Source organism: Pongo abelii, chromosome 20 (genome assembly GCF_028885655.2).
Source record: "Pongo abelii isolate AG06213 chromosome 20, NHGRI_mPonAbe1-v2.0_pri, whole genome shotgun sequence".
Lineage (NCBI taxonomy): Eukaryota > Metazoa > Chordata > Mammalia > Primates > Hominidae > Pongo > Pongo abelii.
Genome location: NC_072005.2, coordinates 54,796,533 through 54,813,854, shown reverse-complemented (window position 1 = coordinate 54,813,854; position 17,322 = coordinate 54,796,533). Strand labels below are relative to the sequence as shown.

Here is a 17,322-nt window from a genome sequence, read left to right as displayed (position 1 = left end):
AGCCCTCCTCCTGCCCCCACTGCCCCGGAAGCTCCCTGCCCTCTAGGGTCTGAGCCCTGCCTCCTTCCCAACAGCCAGGTGGCAGGTGTTTCCACACCTGCTTCCTTGGGTCAGCCACGCCCGCCCCTCTTAAAGGATCCTGTGCCCCTCCCTGGTGCTGGGATGGCGGGTGGGGCGTGGACCAGGAAGTGCGGGGTGCAGGCTGGCAGGGCTGTGGGGAGGGAGAGGCTGCCTGGGAACAGGTGAGGCAATCTCAACCCCCCCGGGACCGGGAAGCCTGAGTCTAGAGGGGCGTTCACCCCCTGGGAGAGCACAGGTAAAGAAAGCGTGTGAGCCACACCCCCGGACCTCCTCCAAGGGCCTGTGGGGGCCCTCCTGTGTTTACACAAGGGGCCGGGCTCCCTGGATTCCAGGTCGAGGCCTGATGAGTGAGGCCAGAAGCCGGGAAGCACCGCAGAAGTAGAAGCCGGGGAGCCACAGCCTGTGTCCTCGGAAAAGGCAGGCACTGGGAGGGAGGCCATTGAGCCCGGCACTAGCCGGTGTGGGTGAGCCCCGGTTGGGGGGGGATAGGTGGGGTTGGGGCGGGGAGGCTGGCCTGGCTTGACTCCTTCCTTCTCTTTGCAGCTCCCTGCTGTGGTCTGGAGGAAGCAGCTGCCTGGGTTGGTGGGATTGGAATGAAGGGCTTCTGGTTTGCAGGGATCAAGGGTCCAGGGTCCCTGAGGTTGGGTCAGGACCCTCAAGGGGGCAACTGGGGCTTGGGAGGGAGACAGGGCGAGATATAGAGTGGCCCCTGTCCGGGAAGACGTGTCCGGGCAGCTGGCAGGAGATAGGATTTAGGCAGAAACCAGGCTGGGGGCAGCTTGGTTAGGGCTCCCCACAGATCAGAGGACGGCCTGGAACAGGCCCCAGGCAGGGGCAGCCAGCCTGAGGAGGGTGGCTGGTTAGGCGGCGCTCACACCTAGATGGGCTGCGAAGGTCATAGACCTGTCCTACAGTAATGGAGACACCTGTAGCGCATGTCACCCTCCACTGCAGCAGCCGGAAGGAGTGTGAGGGTCCAGGGAGCAGGGTCCCCCATTGACAGGGTAGGGAAGGGTTTGCCAAACCTTCGGCCTTTCTCTAAGGCTGGGCGAGCAGGCCCAGTGGAGAGGCATCCTGGTTGGTCTGCTGGTGAGAGCTGGTGAGCAGGAGAAACTCGTGGGGGCTGTCAGATTTGGCCAGAGACAGATGCTCCAACAGGCAGATACTGCGACTGTCAGTGGGAAGCCACTGGCGTTTGCCAGACAGTGGAAGGAGAGGGTCAGTTCGTCGTGCTCTTGGCCAGGGGCAGGCAGGCAGCCTGTCGTGCCTTTATTTAAGGACCTTTGGGTGATTGGAGACAGGCAGACAGCCTGTTGCCTGGAAATGATCAAGTGGTCAGCCTGACCAAATTCAGGATAGCTGAAGGGTCTGACTGGGCACTGTGTGACCGGTGGGTTGGAGGCTGTCGTGTGGCTGAGCAGAGATGGCCAGCTGATGGGTCACACAGTTGGGGATGGTGTCAGGAGGTCAGCCTGACCAGCAGAGACAGCTGGCAGGAAGGTCACGGAAGGCCAGCCAGGCATGGTGCCACTGGGTGCAGGCAGGTGGCGGATCTGAGTGGCCTGGCACATTGGATGGTCGCTTATTTGGGCAGCGTGATTGTCAGAACAGTGTGGCAGGGGCTGCTGCAGGGAGCCATTTGGACATCTGCAGGGCCCCCCTGGAGGCCTCGGATGGCCACATAGGGTCTGCCTATCAGGAGAACCCCCAGATGGTCACAGTCCCCAGAGACAGCCAGACCCCCGGGGACCCAGCCTCTCACAGTCAGCCCTCCCAGCCGAGTGACCCCGATGGCGGCCTCCCAGCTGGCGGCGCTGGAAGGAGTGGACTCCGGTCCCAGGCTGCCCGGGGCCAGCCCCGGCTTCCTGTATTCTGAGGGCCAGCGGCTGGCGCTGGAGGCTCTATTGAGCAAGGGCGCGGAGGCGTTCCAGGCCTGCGTGCAGCGCGAGGAGCTGCGGCCCTTCCTCAGTGCAGATGAGGTCCAGGGCTTGGCAGCGGCAGCTGAAGACTGGACAGTGGCCAAGCAGGAGCCCGGCGGGATGCCAGAGGGAGCCACCACCGCCAACACCGCCGATGTGGACGCGGGCAGCCTGAGCTACTGGCCTGGGCAGTCGGAGCAGCCGGCGCCCATCCTGCGGCTGGGCTGGCCCGTGGACTCTGCGTGGAAAGGCATCACCCGGGCGCAGCTGTACACTCAGCCTCCTGGAGAGGGCCAGCCGCCCCTCAAGGAGCTGGTGCGTCTGGAGATCCAGGCTGCCCACAAGGTGGGTGTCGTGGGGGCCCTCTGTCCATTCCCCAGACTAGGACGGGGACCCAGGCATTCTGTCCCTTGTGCTCCTGGGACTTGCAAGCCCACACCCCTACCCTAAAGGACCTATACCCCTGAGACCCAGCAGTCCACACCTTCCAGCCCCAGGACTCAGGTGCCTACAACCCCAGACCTCATCCTTACTCTCAGAAAGGGGGGCCCGGCCGGGTGCAGTGGCTCACGCCTGTAATCCCAGCACTTTGGGAGGCCGAGGTGGACGGATCACGAGGTTAGGAGTTTGAGACCAGCTTGGCCAACATAGTGAAACCCCGTCTCTACTAAAAATACAAAAATTAGCTGAGCATGGTGTGGGCGCCTGTAGTCCCAGCTACTCGGGAGGCTGAGGAAGCAGAATTGCTTGAACCCGGGAGGTGGAGGTTGCGGTGAGCCAAGATCGAGCCACTGCACTCCAGCCTGGGCGACAGAGCGAGACTCCATCTCAAAAAAAAAAAAAAAAAAGAAAGAAAGAAATGGGGGCTCCTACCTCCCCCCCAAAGACCTGGATGCCCTTAGGCATTGATGCCCCTTGAACCTAATTATGACACCCCCAGTCTCAGTCATTCCCCCATCCCTTCATCACCAAGCCAGGGGTCTCCACTCTCCCTCCAAGGAAGGCCCAGATGTCCCCACTGCAGCCCTTGGAAAGCCCGCTGTGTACTTCACAGCCTTAGTGTCCGCCAGCTCCCATGTGAAGGGCTTCCCAGGGGCTAATGTGCATCATCGTCCCGGAACCCGGTACCGCCAGAGGGACTATTGTGCCCACGGAGGCACGGGGGCAGTTAGGTCTCTTCCCTGTAAGTGGCCGAGTGGGGATTTGAACCCAGGCTGTCTGGCTGCTGAGTCAGGGTTTCCACTACTTTATGCTGCCTCAAGATCCAGGCCTTCAGCACCTCCGTGTCCCCCAAGTTCGCCATGGTGGCCTAGCAGGTCAGCCATCCTGCACCCAGCACCCAGAAAATTCCGCAGGACCCAGAAATGCAGTTGCCCACAGTGCCCTACGGGACATCCACCACTGATCCTAGAGCCAAACTGCCATGGACATTTGGGCACCACAGTGTCGCAGCTCAGGGGACGCTGTTCTGTGTTATAAACATGTGATTTGTAGGCCAGCCACGGTGGCTCATGGCCTGTAATTCCAGCACTTTGGGAGGCTGAGGCTGGGGGATCACCTGAGGTCAGGGGTTCAAGACCAGGCTGGCCAAGATGGCAAACCCTGTCTCTACTAAAAATACAAAAATTAGCCAGGTGTGGTGGCGGGTGCCTGTAATCCCAGCTACTCTGGAGGCTGAGGCAGGAGAATTGCTTGAGCCCCGGAGCCCAAAGTTGCAGTGAGCTGATATTGCACCCTGCACTCCAGCCTGGGCAACAGAGCAAGACTTCATCTTTAAAAAAAGAAAAAAAAGCCGGGCGTGGTGGCTCACTCTTGTACTCCTAGCACTTTGGGAGGCTGAAGCAGGTGGATCACGAGGTCAGGAGATCGAGACCATCCTGGCTAACGCGGTGAAAGCCCATCTCTACTAAAAATACAAAAAATTAGCCGGGCGTGGTGGCGGGTGACTGTAGTCCCAGCTACTTGGGAGGCTGAGGCAGGAGAATTGCTTGAACCCGGGAGGTGGAGTTTGCAGTGAGCCGAGATTGCACCCCTGCACTGCAGCCTGGGAGACAGAGCGAGACTCTGTCTCAAAAAAAAAACAAAAAAAAACAAGCAAACATGTGATTTGTGATGACTGTTTTCCAGCATTTAGGGGCCGGGAATCTCGAGGAGGGGCTGGGGATCTCACGGAGGGGCAGCGTTTTACTCATTCACACATAGGTGCTGTTTGAGCAGCAGTGTATGTCTGGGGGTCTCCCCTTTAGCCCCTCTGAATGTTAAACTCCCAGCCCCCAGAGCACTTTACTCCCAGATTCCAGATGTCAGTTTTCCCACACCCTCTGAGTGTCCCCCGAGCCAGCTTCCGTTCACACATCCACCTCCCCTCTCCCCTCTCCGCACGCCCAGCTGGTGGCTGTGGTCATGGACGTCTTCACTGACCCAGACCTGCTTTTGGACTTGGTGGATGCTGCCACGCGCCGCTGGGTACCTGTCTACCTGCTCCTGGACCGCCAGCAGCTGCCTGCCTTCCTGGAGCTGGCCCAACAGCTGGGGGTGAACCCCTGGAACACGGAGGTAGGGGCCGGGCCAGGGGGACCTGTGAGTCCCCATTCTCCTGGCATGGGGATAGTGGGGGCAGACCCTTCCATGGAGCTCCGGGTCATTGAGATGGATGCTAGCAGGGATGGTCCCCTGGGATCTGATGCCCACGGCACTGGGGAGGTGGGGGTGGGCATTCCCAAGGAATCTTGAATCACTGAGTCTGGGTATCCCCAAGAAATGCCTGCGGGTTGACATCAGTGGCTCTGAGGAAGCTGAGACAGATACTTCTTCTTCTTTTTTTTTTTTTTTGAGATGGAGTCTTGCTCTGTCGCCCAGGCTGGAGTGCAGTGGCGCGATCTCGGCTCACTGCAACCTCCGCCTCCTGGGTTCAAACAATTCTCCTGCCTCAGACTCCCCAGTAGCTGGGATTACAGGCACGTGTCACCATGCCTGGCTAACTTTTGTATTTTTAGTAGAGACGGGGTTTTACCATGTTGGCCAGGCTGGTCTCGAACTCCTGACCTCAGGTGATCCACCCGCCTCAGCCTCCCAAAGTGCTGGGATTACAAGTGTGAGCCACCACGCCTGGCCTTGGACAGATACTTCTATGGAGTCATGGGTCCCCCAGTTAGAACCAGTCTGGAGGGAGCCTGAATCCATGCAGTGGGCCTCAGCAAGGGTGTGCCCTCCACTCCCCACACCAACAGAACGTGGATGTCCGCGTCGTGCGGGGCTGCAGCTTCCAGAGCCGCTGGCGACGGCAGGTGAGCGGCACCGTGCGGGAGAAGTTTGTGCTGCTGGACGGCGAGAGGGTCATCTCAGGATCCTACAGGTGTAGCCCCCGCCCCGCCCCCCACCTCCCGGCATCCTATACCCCACTTTCCCTCAGTGTGCTCAGAGAACAGCTGGCATCCCCTTGCCCAGGCCTCTCTTTTCTCATCTGTGTAATGGGGGCAAAACACTCTTCCCTGGGGAGGAGGTGGGTGCCATCGCCGGACCTGGTGCTGGCCTGTTTAGTGGTCTTGTGTAAGTCTGCTTCTCTTTGACCTGGTGTTTTCTCATCTGGAAAACTGGGCAAACAGTTTGGGGGTGGGGTTTGTTCAAAATCAGGAGCACCTGGATTGGTATCTAAGCTCTGCCTCGGGTAAATAACTCCACCTCTCTGAGCATCTAAGAAAATGCCCGAGCATGGTGGCTCATGCCTGTAATCCCAGCACTTCGAGAGGCTGAGGCGGGCAGATCGGCTGAGGTCAGGAGTTCAAGACCAGTCTGGCCAACATGGTGAAACCCCATCTTCCCAGCTACTTGGGAGGTTGAGGCAGGAGAATTGCTTGAACCCAGGAGAGACGTTGCAGTGAGCCGAGATCGCGCTGTTGCACTCCAGCCTGGGAGACAGAGCAAGACTCTATTTCAAAAAAGCAAAAAAACCAAAAAAACAAAAACAAAAAACCCTGCAAATAATAAAGCACCTACCTCACAGGGTCACAGCACAGCCAGGGAGGAGAGGGGTGTGGCCTCTGGGACCAGACGGCCTGGATTCAAATTCTAGCTCTGTCAGTTCCTCGTTGTGTGACTTCAGGCAACTTACTTCACCTCTCTGTGCCTCAGTTTCCCCCCTATGTCACGGGCTGATAGGGTTAGAGCCTCTAGAACCAGGTCTCTCAACAGGGGTGGCACCCACGCTTGGGCTGGCTGAGTCTTTGTTGCAGGAGCTGTTGGGTGCATTGTGGGAGGCTCCTCAGCATCTTCAGCCTCCACCCAGCAGAGGTCAGTAGCATCACACGCCCCATACCCCCGACTTTCCCTGCCAATTAGAGAACTGAAAACCTCTCCAGACAGCGCAGATGCCCACTGGGGAGCACAGGTGCCCAGCTGACAACACTGCTCAGGAACAGTGGCTTTCAACCCTGTGCGTGCACCAGAATCCCTGGGAGCACTTGTTAAAACACAGCTTTTGGGCTGGGCGCGGTGGCTCACACCTGTAATCCCAGCACTTTGGGAGGCTGAGGCGGGTGGATCATCTAAGGTCAGGAGTTCAAGACCAGCCTGGCCAACATGATGAAACCCTGTCTCTACAAAAATACAAAAATTAGCCGGAATGATGGTGAGTGCCTATAATCCCAGCTGCTCAGGAGGCTGAGGCAAGAGAATCGCTTGAACCTGGGAGGCAGAGGTTGCAGTGAGCCAAGATCACAGCACTCCAGCCTGGGAGACAGAGCAAGACTCTGTCTCACAGAAAACAAAACAAAACAAAACAAAAACAGTTTTTTTAGCAGATAATTCAGGAAAAGGTAAAAGAAAAAGGGCCGGGTGTGGTGGCTCACACCTGTAATCCCAGCACTTTGGGAAACCAAGGCAGGTGGATCACCTGAGGTCAGGAGTTTCAGACCAGCCTGATTAACATGGTGAAACCCCATCTCTACTAAAAATACAAAAAATCAGCCGGGCATGGTGGCATGCACCTCTAGTCCCAGCTACTCGGGAGGCTGAGGCAGGAGAATCGCTTGAACCTGGGAGGTGGAGATTGCAGTGAGCCAAGATCGCGCCACTGCACTCCAGCCGGGATGACCGAGCGAGAGACTGTCTCAAAAAAAAAAAAGGAAAAGAAAAAGAAAACGGAAAAAGGCCGGGCATGGTGGTTCATGTCTGTAGTCCCAGCACTTTGGGAGGCTGAGGCAGGAGGATCGCTTGAGCCCAGGACTTCAAGACCAGCCTGGGCAACATAGCAGGACCCCATCTCTACAAAAATTAAAAAAAATAAAAATTAGTCAGGCATGATGGAGCATGCTGGTAGTCCCAGCTACTCAGGAGGCTGAGGTGGGAGGATCACTTGAGCCCGGGAGGTAGAGGCTGCAATGAGCCAAGATTGCACCACTGCACTCCAGCCTGGGCAGCAGAGCAAAACCGTTTCAAAAAGAAAAAGAGAAAACAATACACAGCTTTTGGACCCCACTCCCATTCATCGTGCCTGGAACAGGGCCTGAGAATCTGCATTTTCAGGAAGTTCCCACTTGCTGCTCCTGCTGTTTCTGGTCCAGGGACCACGCTTTGAGAACGACTAGAGTTGGGACCAGGATGTTTGAAATGTTTGAAAGAGTGTTTACCTTCCCAGCTTGGTGTGAGGATTCAGTGGCACGTAACATAAGACAGGCTTGGCCAGGTGCCGTGGCTCATACCTGTAATCCCAGCACTTTGGGAGGCTGAGGTGGGAGGATCACTTGAGCCCAGGAATCCGAGACCACCCTGGGCAACATAGCTGGACCTTATCTCTACAAAAAGAAAAAAAAAAGGAAAAGAAAAGAAAACAAATAATGCTCCATGAACATCAGCTGTCATTTATTATGATATATATATATATTTTTACCATATTTCATGGACTCTAAAGTGCCACCAATGGAGAGAAGCATCCTGATTGAAACGTGAGAAGCTCTGCGTCTTAGAACCGGTGGAATAGAGTAGTACAATCAAACCCACAGGCCGTGCTCCCCTGCCGCTCAGTCAGGCCTGGAGGTGGTTCCCCGAGCACCGGGCTCCTGGTGGACAGCCTTAGAAGGGATGAAGCCAGGGCTGCAAGAGGTTGTCCAGGGCCTCTCTGGCCATTTAGTGGGGGAAGGAGATGGGGACATGGGGAGTGGCGGATCTGGGAGAACAGTCCCAGGCCTTGTCCTCCCAGCTGGTCACAGCAAACGTGGAGGAAGCAGCATACCCAGCCCCAGTGCCAGGCTGGTGGTAGCCCCCACCATCTGGCTGCTTGAGGAGCCCGGGGCTCTGTTACACAGGCGGCCGGTGCAGCAGGTGGTGGTGAGGCTGTAGGTGACGCCCCTGTAGCTGACGGGTTCCTCACGGCCGCAGCTGGTGGCTCGCAGGCAGCCTTTGTTGATGACCGGACCGGTGCCTGGGGCGACCCCGTGGCCTGTGAAGCAGTCCTCGTCATCGCCACAGTGCATGTAGGTGCCGGGACACTGCGTGGAGTCGGTGAGCTCACAGAAGACGCATTCCTTGACGCCCGTCGTGCCTGGGGGCAGAACCATCACCAGAAGCAGCAGCCAGCTCAGGACCATGGCGGCCTGGTGGCGTTGACGCTGCCCCAGCCAGGCCGTGGGCTTCCCAGACCTCCTGGAACCGCTGAATGAAGGACCTCCGAGGACTCCTCTTGCCCACGGGACTTTGGCCCTGGTCCTGGCCTCCCAGGGTCAGCGCCTGGAGTGTCCTCTGTTCCCAATGCCCTGTGTCCCTCTAAGTCCTGGGGATGGAGGTAAGCGGGTGGCTGCTGCCCGACAAGAGTCTGTGAATGGAATGAGTGATCTCACAGATCCCTCAGGGTTCCCACTGGCCGCTCTGGGGATGAGGTCATAGGTGAGAGGAGTGGGTGTCACAATCCAAGGGGTGGCCTGCCCCGCCAACCTGCCGGGGCACAAGAGGGCTCTGCCACCCCCACCAAGGTGAAGACGCCCTGAACCCAGAGGACACTGGCCGCAAGCTTGTCCACATTCTCTGTGCTGTACACCCGCCAAGGGCTTGACTTCAGCCTCACATCTCCCATGGTAACCCCATATTCCAGATGGGCAAACCGAGGCCAGGGAAAGGAAAGTGATGCATCCAGGGTCCCCGAGCCAGGATGAGAGCCAGGTTCATTGAATTCCAAAGAGGCTGCGAAAGAAGAGGGTGTATTAACTGAGCACTTGCTGTGTGCCAGAATTCACGCTCAGTGCTTGCTTGCTTTTATTTTTTTGAGACGGAGTCTCACTCTCACCCAGGCTGGAGTGCAGTGGCGTGATCTCAGCTCACTGCAGCTTCTGCTTCCCAGCTTCAAGCAATTCTTGTAACTCAGCCTCCCGAGTGGCTGGGACTACAGGCGCATGCAACCACATCTGGCTAATTTTTATATTTTTAGTAGAGACAGGGTTTCACCACATAGGCCAGGCTGGTCGCGAACTCTTGAGCTCAAGTGATCTGCCCACCTCGACCTCCCAAAGTGCTGGGATTACAGACATGAGCCACTACACCACACCTGGTGCTTGGTGCTTTCAATAACAACTACTGTAATGACAGGAATTGTTAGGGCACTGGCCCCCACAGCTCACAGGCTCTCAGGGGCAGCTACGTGCAGCGGGCTTGACCCATGTTCAGTCATTTGAATCTTCTTATGTTGTATTTATTTCTTAATTTTATTTTTTATTTTAAAAAATTGGCCGGGCGCAGTGGCTCACACCTGTAATCCCAGCACTTTGGGAGGCTGAGGCGGGTGGATCACCTGAGCTCAGGAGTTCAAGACCAGCATGGCCAACGTGGTGAAACCCTGTCTCTACTAAAAATACAAAAATTAGCTGAGCGTGGTGGCGAGCACCTGTAATCCCAGCTACTTGGGAGGCTGAGGCAGGGAGAATTGCTTGAACCTGGGCGGGGGGAGGGATAGCATTAGGAGATATACCTAATGCTAAATGACAAGTTAATGGGTGCAGCACACCAGCATGGCACATGTATACATATGTAACTAACCTGCACATTGTGCACATGTACCCTAAAACTTAAAGCATAATAAAAAAAAAAATTGCTTGAACCTGGGAGGTGGAGGTTGCGGTGAGCCAATATCGTGCCACTGCACTTGAGTCTAGGCAACAGAGCAAGACTCCGTCTCAAAAAAAAAAAAAAAAAAAAGGATCTTGCTCTGTTGCCTAGACTGGAGTGCAGTGGCACAATCTTGGCTCACTGCAGCCTCAACTTCCCAGGCTCAAGTGATTCTCCTCCCTGAGCCTCCAGAGTAGCTGGGACTATAGGCGTGCACCACCATGCCTGGCTAATTTTGTAATATTTTTTGTAGAGATAGGGTCTTGCTACGTTGCCCAGGCTGGTCTCAAACTCCTACCCTCAAGTGATCCTCCTGCCTCGGCCTCCCAAAGTGCTGGGATTACGGCATAAGCCGCCACACACGGCCTTCCTAGGTTTTGGCTCCATATTGCAGATGAGCACTGCAGGGAGCAGCAACGTGGAGAGCTTGGTGCACAGCCAGGGCTGACTAAATGGCAGTCATTCTAGGAAGCAGCTGGGTCTTAAAACAATCCCTGTTAGTGTCCGGAAGTGAATTCTTCTCTTTCCAAAGGGGAAAACTGAGGCATTGAGGTGTTCCTAAGTGGGGACCAGGTAGAGCCTGGGTTTAAACTCCAGTCTGATTCCAGATAAGTTTTTTTTTTTTGAGTCAGAGTCTCGCTCTGTCGCCCAGGTTGGAGTGCAGTGGTGTGATTTCGGCTCACTGCAACCTCCACCTCCTGGGTTCAAGCAATTCTCCTGCCTCAGCCTCCTGAGTAGCTGGAATTACAGGCATGCACCACCATACCCAGCTAATTTCTGTATTTTTAGTAGAGATGGGGTTTCACCATGTTGGTCAGGCTGGTCTCAAACTCCTGACCTCATGATCTGCCCGCCTCAGCCTCCCAAAGTGCTGGGATTACAGGCGAGAGCCACCGCATCCGGCTTTTTTTTTTTTGGGACAGGGTCTTGCTCTGCTGCCCAGGCTGGAATGCAGTGGTATTATTACAGCTCACTACAGCCTCAATTTCCCAGGCTCAGCCGGGCGCAGTGGCTCACACCCATAATCCCAGCACTTTGGGAGGCCAAGGCGGGTGGATCACCTGAGGTCAGGGGTTCAAGACCAGCCTGGCCAATGTGGTGAAACCCCATCTCTACTAAAAATACAAAAAATTAGCCGGGCATGGTGACAGGTGCCTGTAATCCCAACTACTCAGGAGGCTGAGGCAGGAGAATTGCTTGAAGCCAGGAGGCAGAGGTTGCAGTGAGCCGAGATCATGCCACTGCACTCCAGCCTGGGCAACAAGAGCGAAACTCCGTCTCAAAAAAAAAAAAAAAAAAAAAAATTCCCAGGCTCAAGGGATCCTCCCACCTCAGCCTCCCAAGTGGCTGGGAGTACAGGTGTACGCCACCACACCTGGCTAGTTTTTTTGATTTTTTGTAGAGACAGGGTCTCGCTATGTTGCCCAGGCTTGTCTCAAACTCCTGGGCTCAGGCAACCCTCCTGCCTCAGCCTCCCAAAGCGTGAGTCACCACACCTGGCCCTGATTATATAAGTGTCTTAACTCGGGCTGTCTTCACTGCACCTCTCCCAAGTAGGGACTTCAGTTGTGCCCCATTCTACAGACGGGGAAGCTAAGGCTGGAGAGGTCAGGACTCGCCTGAGGTCCTACGGTCTCCCCTGGGACTTGGCTGAGGATGGGTGCCGGGCTGGGCCCTCAGGGTTGGAGACTCTGACCCCCTACTCCCCGACCCCCAGCTTCACGTGGAGTGACGCACGCCTGCACCGAGGCCTGGTGACCCTGCTGACTGGTGAAATTGTCGACGCCTTCAGCCTTGAGTTCCGGACGCTGTACGCGGCCTCCTGTCCGCTCCCACCTGCGCCCCCCCAGGAACCCTCGGTCATAGGTGGCCTGCAGCGGGGCCGCAGCCCGCACCGCGTGTCCCGCCGCCGCTCCGTGGCCCCCGCGTCGCCTCCGCCGCCTGACGGCCCGCTGGCCCACCGCCTGGCCGCCTGCCGCGTCTCCCCTGCCGCCCCGGGGCCGGCACTCAGTGACATTCTAAGGAGTGTGCAGCGCGCCCGGACCCCCAGCGGCCCCCCGGCCCGGCCCAGCCGCTCCCTGTGGGACCTAAGCCGCCTGTCCCAGCTGTCTGGCTCCAGTGATGGGGACAACGAGGTGAGACCTTGTGGCTGGTGCCAGAAGAGCATGGAGCCCAGGAAGGGGAAGGCGTTTGCCCAGGGTGGTGCAAGCCAGGCTCCAGGAGCCCTTCTCCCAGCCACAGAGCAAGAGGCGTTTCCTGAGGGCCTGCACCCCTAAATTCATAATGGCATCGTTTGTTCATTTCCTGCACGCCTGCTGCATTTTGGGCATGTGGGCGCTGGGTGGCATGGGGCAGAGACAGGAGAGCCCTGGGTGCAAATCCTGGCATGACAGACTAGGTGGGGGGAAGCCGAGGACTTGACTTCTCTGAACCTCAGTATCCTCATCTAGGAACCGGCGGAGGAAGGGCACTCATTCTGAGTTTGGTTGGGGGAGGAATCCACGTGGCTAAATGAAATAGAGTAGTAATGATAACAACAATACATTCCTGAAACAGGGAGATCGAGACCAGCCTGGCCAGCATGGTGAATCCCTACCTCTACTAAAAATAAAAATACAAAAAAATTAGCTGGGTGTGGTGGTGCACACCTGTAGTCCCAGCTACTCCAGAAGCTTAGGCAGGAGAATCGTTTGAGCCAGGGAGGCGGCGGTTGCGGTGAGCTGAGATCGTTCCACTGCACTCTAGCCTGGGTGACAGAGCGAGACTGTCTCAAAATAATAATAATACTAATAATAATAATCAACAATAAATAAATACATTCCTGAAGTGGAATTTATTTATTTTGTGACATCCTCATCCCAGGCCAGGAAGGCTATATATATATATATACACATATACATATATATATATACACACACACACATACACATATATACACACACACGTATATACACATATATACACATATATATAACATGTATATACATATATACACGTATATATATAAATATATACGTATACACGTATATATATAAATATATACGTATACACGTATATATATAAATATATACGTATACACGTATATATATAAATATATACGTATACACGTATATATATAAATATATACGTATACACGTATATATATAAATATATACGTATACACGTATATATATAAATATATACGTGTATACGTATATATATAAATATATATATACACATACATATATACATATATATACATATATACATATATATACATATATATACATATATATATACATATATATATATATTTTTTTTTTTTGAGATAGGGTCTTGCTCTGCAATGTCTTGGGAATCAGGAATCGTCTCCCTCCGTCCCAGGCAAGGAACGCTCCTAGCTGGAGAGGAGACGGGGGATGGGCAGGGGCAAGGTCCTCACCTTCACCTGGTCCTGAGCACCCTCACCCAGCATCCCCTCCCTTAGCAAATATTTGCTCCCGGCTGGCAGATGCCAGCGCTTCTGGTTCCTCCCCAGCTGCAGAGGTGGGGACCCAGCTCCTTGTCCCTCTGTAAGTTAGGGGGTCCCAGGCTTGCCCTCTTACTTCGCCCCTTCCCTCTCCGGTTCCCCACACTGTCCTCCTTGCCTGCCTCCTCCTCTGCATCCCTCTCCTTTCTGTCCCTCCTCCTCCTGCTGCCTTCCTGCTTCTTCCTCACCTCATCCTTCCCCTTTCACCCCCTCTGTCTCCTCTCTCTGCTTCCTGGCTCCCCTCTTCCCTCCTCTCCTTCTTTTTCCTCCCTCACTTTCTCCCTTACCCCTTCCTCTTCTTTTGCCTCCTCCACCCATTTTTTTTTTTTTTTTTGAGACAGTGTCTCGCTCTGTCTCCCAGGCTGGAGTACAGTGGCGTGATCTTGGCTCACTGCAGCCTCAACCTCCTGAGCTTAAGTGATCCTCCCACCTCAGCCTTCCAAGTAGCTAGGATTACAGACCCATGCCACCATGCCCAGCTAATTTTTGTATTTTTTGGAGAGATGAGGTCTCACTGTGTTGCCTAGGTTGGTCTCGAACTCCTGAGCTCAAGCAATCCTCCCACCTCCCAAAGTGCTGGGATTACAGGTGTGAGCCACCGCGCCCGGCCTCCATCTCTCTCCTCCCTCTCTCCTCTCTTCTCTCCCTTCCCTCCTCCATCATCTCCTTCCACCTCCCTCAAATCCTCTATCACTTCCTTTTTTTTTGAGACTGAGTCTTGTTCTGATGCCCAGGCTGGAGTACGGTGGCGCTATCTCAGCTCACTGCAATCTCTCCCTTCCGGGTTCAAGCGATTCTCCTGCCTCAGCCTCCCGAGTAGCTAGGATTACAGGCACCCACCACCACCTCAGGCTAATTTTTGTATTTTTAGTAGAGACGGGGTTTCACCATGTTGGCCAGGCTGGTCTTGAACTCCTGACCTCAGGTGATCCACCCGCATCAGCCTCCCAAAGTGCTGGGATTACAGGCGTGAGCCACCGCGCCTGACCCTCTATCACTTTCGCTGCTTCTCTTGCCTCACCGCCTGCCTTCCCCGGCTCTGGGATGCCCCCAGGGCCCCACCCCGCCCCTCCTCTCAACTCCATCTCTTTCCCTCCACAGCTCAAGAAATCCTGGGGCTCCAAGGACACTCCAGCCAAGGCTCTGATGAGGCAGCGGGGCACTGGAGGAGGCCCCTGGGGGGAAGTGGACTCCCGACCTCCCTGGGGCGGTGCCCTGCCCCTGCCCCCCACCCACCGCCTCCGCTATCTGCCCCCAGCCCGAAGGCGGTTCGGTGGGGATGCTACATTCAAACTTCAAGAGCCCAGAGGCGTCAGGCCATCAGACTGGGCCCCCCGGGCAGGACTTGGGGGGCAACCCTGAACAGGAGCCCAAGCCAAATCTGCTGGCCCACCCAAGGAGCAGTGCCGGACAACTGTCGGCTCAGAGCCCCCTGCCTCGATGCCCTGCCTTGGACAAGGCTTCTGGCCTCAGCGTCTGTCAAGCAGAAGGGATGTTTGTCACTTGTTCTGCAACTTGGGCCGGGAGTGGTGGCTCATGCCTGTAATCCCTGCACTTTGGGAGGCTAAGGTAGGAGGGTTGCTTAAGGCCAGGAGTTGGAGACCAGCCTGGGCAACATAGTGAGACCCCATCTCTACAATAAAAAAACAAATTGGTTGGGCGTGGTGGTGCACGCCTGTGGTCCCAGCTACGCAGGAGGCTGAGGTGGGAGGATCGCTTGAGCTCAGGAGGTGGAGGCAGCAGTGAGCCAAGATCATGCCCTTGCACTCCAGCCTGGGCAACACAGTGAGAGGCCATCTCTTAAAAAAAAAAAAAAAAAAAGAAAAGAAAAAAGAAAAAGAAAGGCTGAGCGAGGTGGCTCACTCCTGTAATCCCAGCACTTTGGGAGGCTGAGGCATGTGGATCACCTGAGGTCAGGAGTTCAAGACCAACCTGACCAACATGGTGAAACCCCATCTCTACTAAATACAAAAATTAGCGGGGTGTGGTGGCGGGCGCCTGTAATCCCAGCTACTTAGGAGGCTGAGACGGGAGAATCGCTTGAACCCAGGAGGCGGAGGTTGCAGTGAGCTGAGATCACGCCACTGCACTCCAGCCTGGGTGACAGAGCGAGACTCCATCTCAAAAAAAAAAAAAGGACTTGGGCAAGCCCATTGCCTGCACCAGACCTCAGTGTCACAACCCAGAAAATGGGCTGGCAGCGTCCCCAGGCTGCTGATCCTAAAGAAGACACACATAGCTCCCGAGGGTCAGGCCTTCCTGATGAGGGGCCTGGCTGAGGCCCCGAGCTAGAGCTGTGAAGGGGAAGATGGGGAGTCGCTGCCAGGTACACTGTGTTCAGGAGCTGTGGGGAAACTGAGGCAAGGAGCTGAATACTGAGGGAGTGGAATGTGGTGCAGCCACAGGGGAACAGGGTGGGTGGTGGGACTTTGTGGGTGCTGAGAGGGCGGGTCTGCTGGAGCTCCCCTTTACCTCTGCTCAGAATAAAACCACTTCATGCCAAAAACGTGCGTTACTACAGCCTGGCTCTGAATCCAAGAGTCCACAACCCAGCCCCCTCCTCCCTCAGACCCAGGAGTCCAGGCCCCCAACCCCTCCTCCCTCAGACTGAGGGGTCCAGGCCCCCAGACCCTCCTCCCTCAGACCCAGGAGTGCAGCCTCCCAGCCCCTCCTTCCTTAAACCCGGGAGTCCAGACCCCCAGCCCTCTCCTCCCTCAGACCCAGCAGTCCAGACTCCCAGCCCCTCCTCCCTCAGACCTAGGAGTCCAAACCCCAGCCCCTCCTCCATCAGACCCAGGAGTCCCAACCCCCAGCTCCCTCCTCCCTCAGACCCAGGAGTCCAGGCCCCCAGCCCCTCCTCCCTCAGACCCAGGAGTCCAGGGCCCCAGCTCCCTCCTCCCTCAGACCCAGGAGTCCAAACCCCAGCCCCTCCTCCCTCAGACCCAGGAGTCCAGGCCCCCAGCCCCTCCTCCCTCAGACCCAGGAGTCCCGACCCCCAGCTCCCTCCTCCCTCACACCCAGGAGTCCAAACCCCAGCCCCTCCTCCCTCAGACCCAGGAGTCCAGGCCCCCAGCCCCTCCTCCCTCAGACCCAGGAGTCCCGACCCCCAGCTCCCTCCTCCCTCACACCCAGGAGTCCAAACCCCAGCCCCTCCTCCCTCAGACCCAGGAGTCCAGGCCCCCAGCCCCTCCTCCCTCAGACCCAGGAGTCCAGGCCCCCAGCTCCCTCCTCCCTCACACCCAGGAGTCCAAACCCCAGCCCCTCCTCCCTCAGACCCAGGAGTCCCGACCCCCAGCTCCCTCCTCCCTCACACCCAGGAGTCCAAACCCCAGCCCCTCCTCCCTCAGACCCAGGAGTCCAGGCCCCCAGCCCCTCCTCCCTCAGACCCAGGAGTCCAGGCCCCCAGCTCCCTCCTCCCTCAGACCCAGGAGTCCAAACCCCAGCCCCTCCTCCCTCAGACCCAGAAGTCCAGGCCCCCGGCCCCTCCTCCCTCACACCCAGGAGTCCAAACCCCAGCCCCTCCTCCCTCAGACCCAGGAGTCCAGGCCCCCAGTCCCCTCCTCCCTCAGACTGGGGAGTCAGGCCCCCACCCTGGGAAGTGAGATGCCCAGCGCTGGGTTCCTGCAGCACCTTTGCCTCTGGGCGGGACTCTGAGTGGGGGACACCGGCCTCTGGAAGCCTTGGTGTGGTGAGAATTCTCCACGCCCCGCTGCGCACCCTTTC

The 17,322-nt window shown here is 56.5% G+C and overlaps 2 protein-coding genes across 2 annotated transcripts; one reads left to right on the top strand and one right to left on the bottom strand.

Annotated features, from left to right (window-relative positions):
- Positions 1-600: 600 nt before the first annotated feature.
- Positions 601-15,438, top strand: FAM83E (family with sequence similarity 83 member E). Its single transcript, XM_024236768.3, has 5 exons — positions 601-2,345; positions 4,389-4,556; positions 5,231-5,355; positions 11,809-12,226; positions 14,701-15,438. Exons 1-5 carry the CDS (start codon positions 1,872-1,874, stop codon positions 14,959-14,961), a joined length of 1,446 nt encoding a protein of 481 aa, XP_024092536.3. The 5' UTR covers positions 601-1,871; the 3' UTR covers positions 14,962-15,438.
- SPACA4 (sperm acrosome associated 4) lies at positions 7,839-8,849 on the bottom strand. Its single transcript, XM_002829511.5, has one exon. The coding sequence runs from the start codon at positions 8,582-8,584 to the stop codon at positions 8,201-8,203; it is 384 nt and encodes a 127-aa protein (XP_002829557.1). The 5' UTR covers positions 8,585-8,849; the 3' UTR covers positions 7,839-8,200.
- Positions 15,439-17,322: the final 1,884 nt, after the last annotated feature.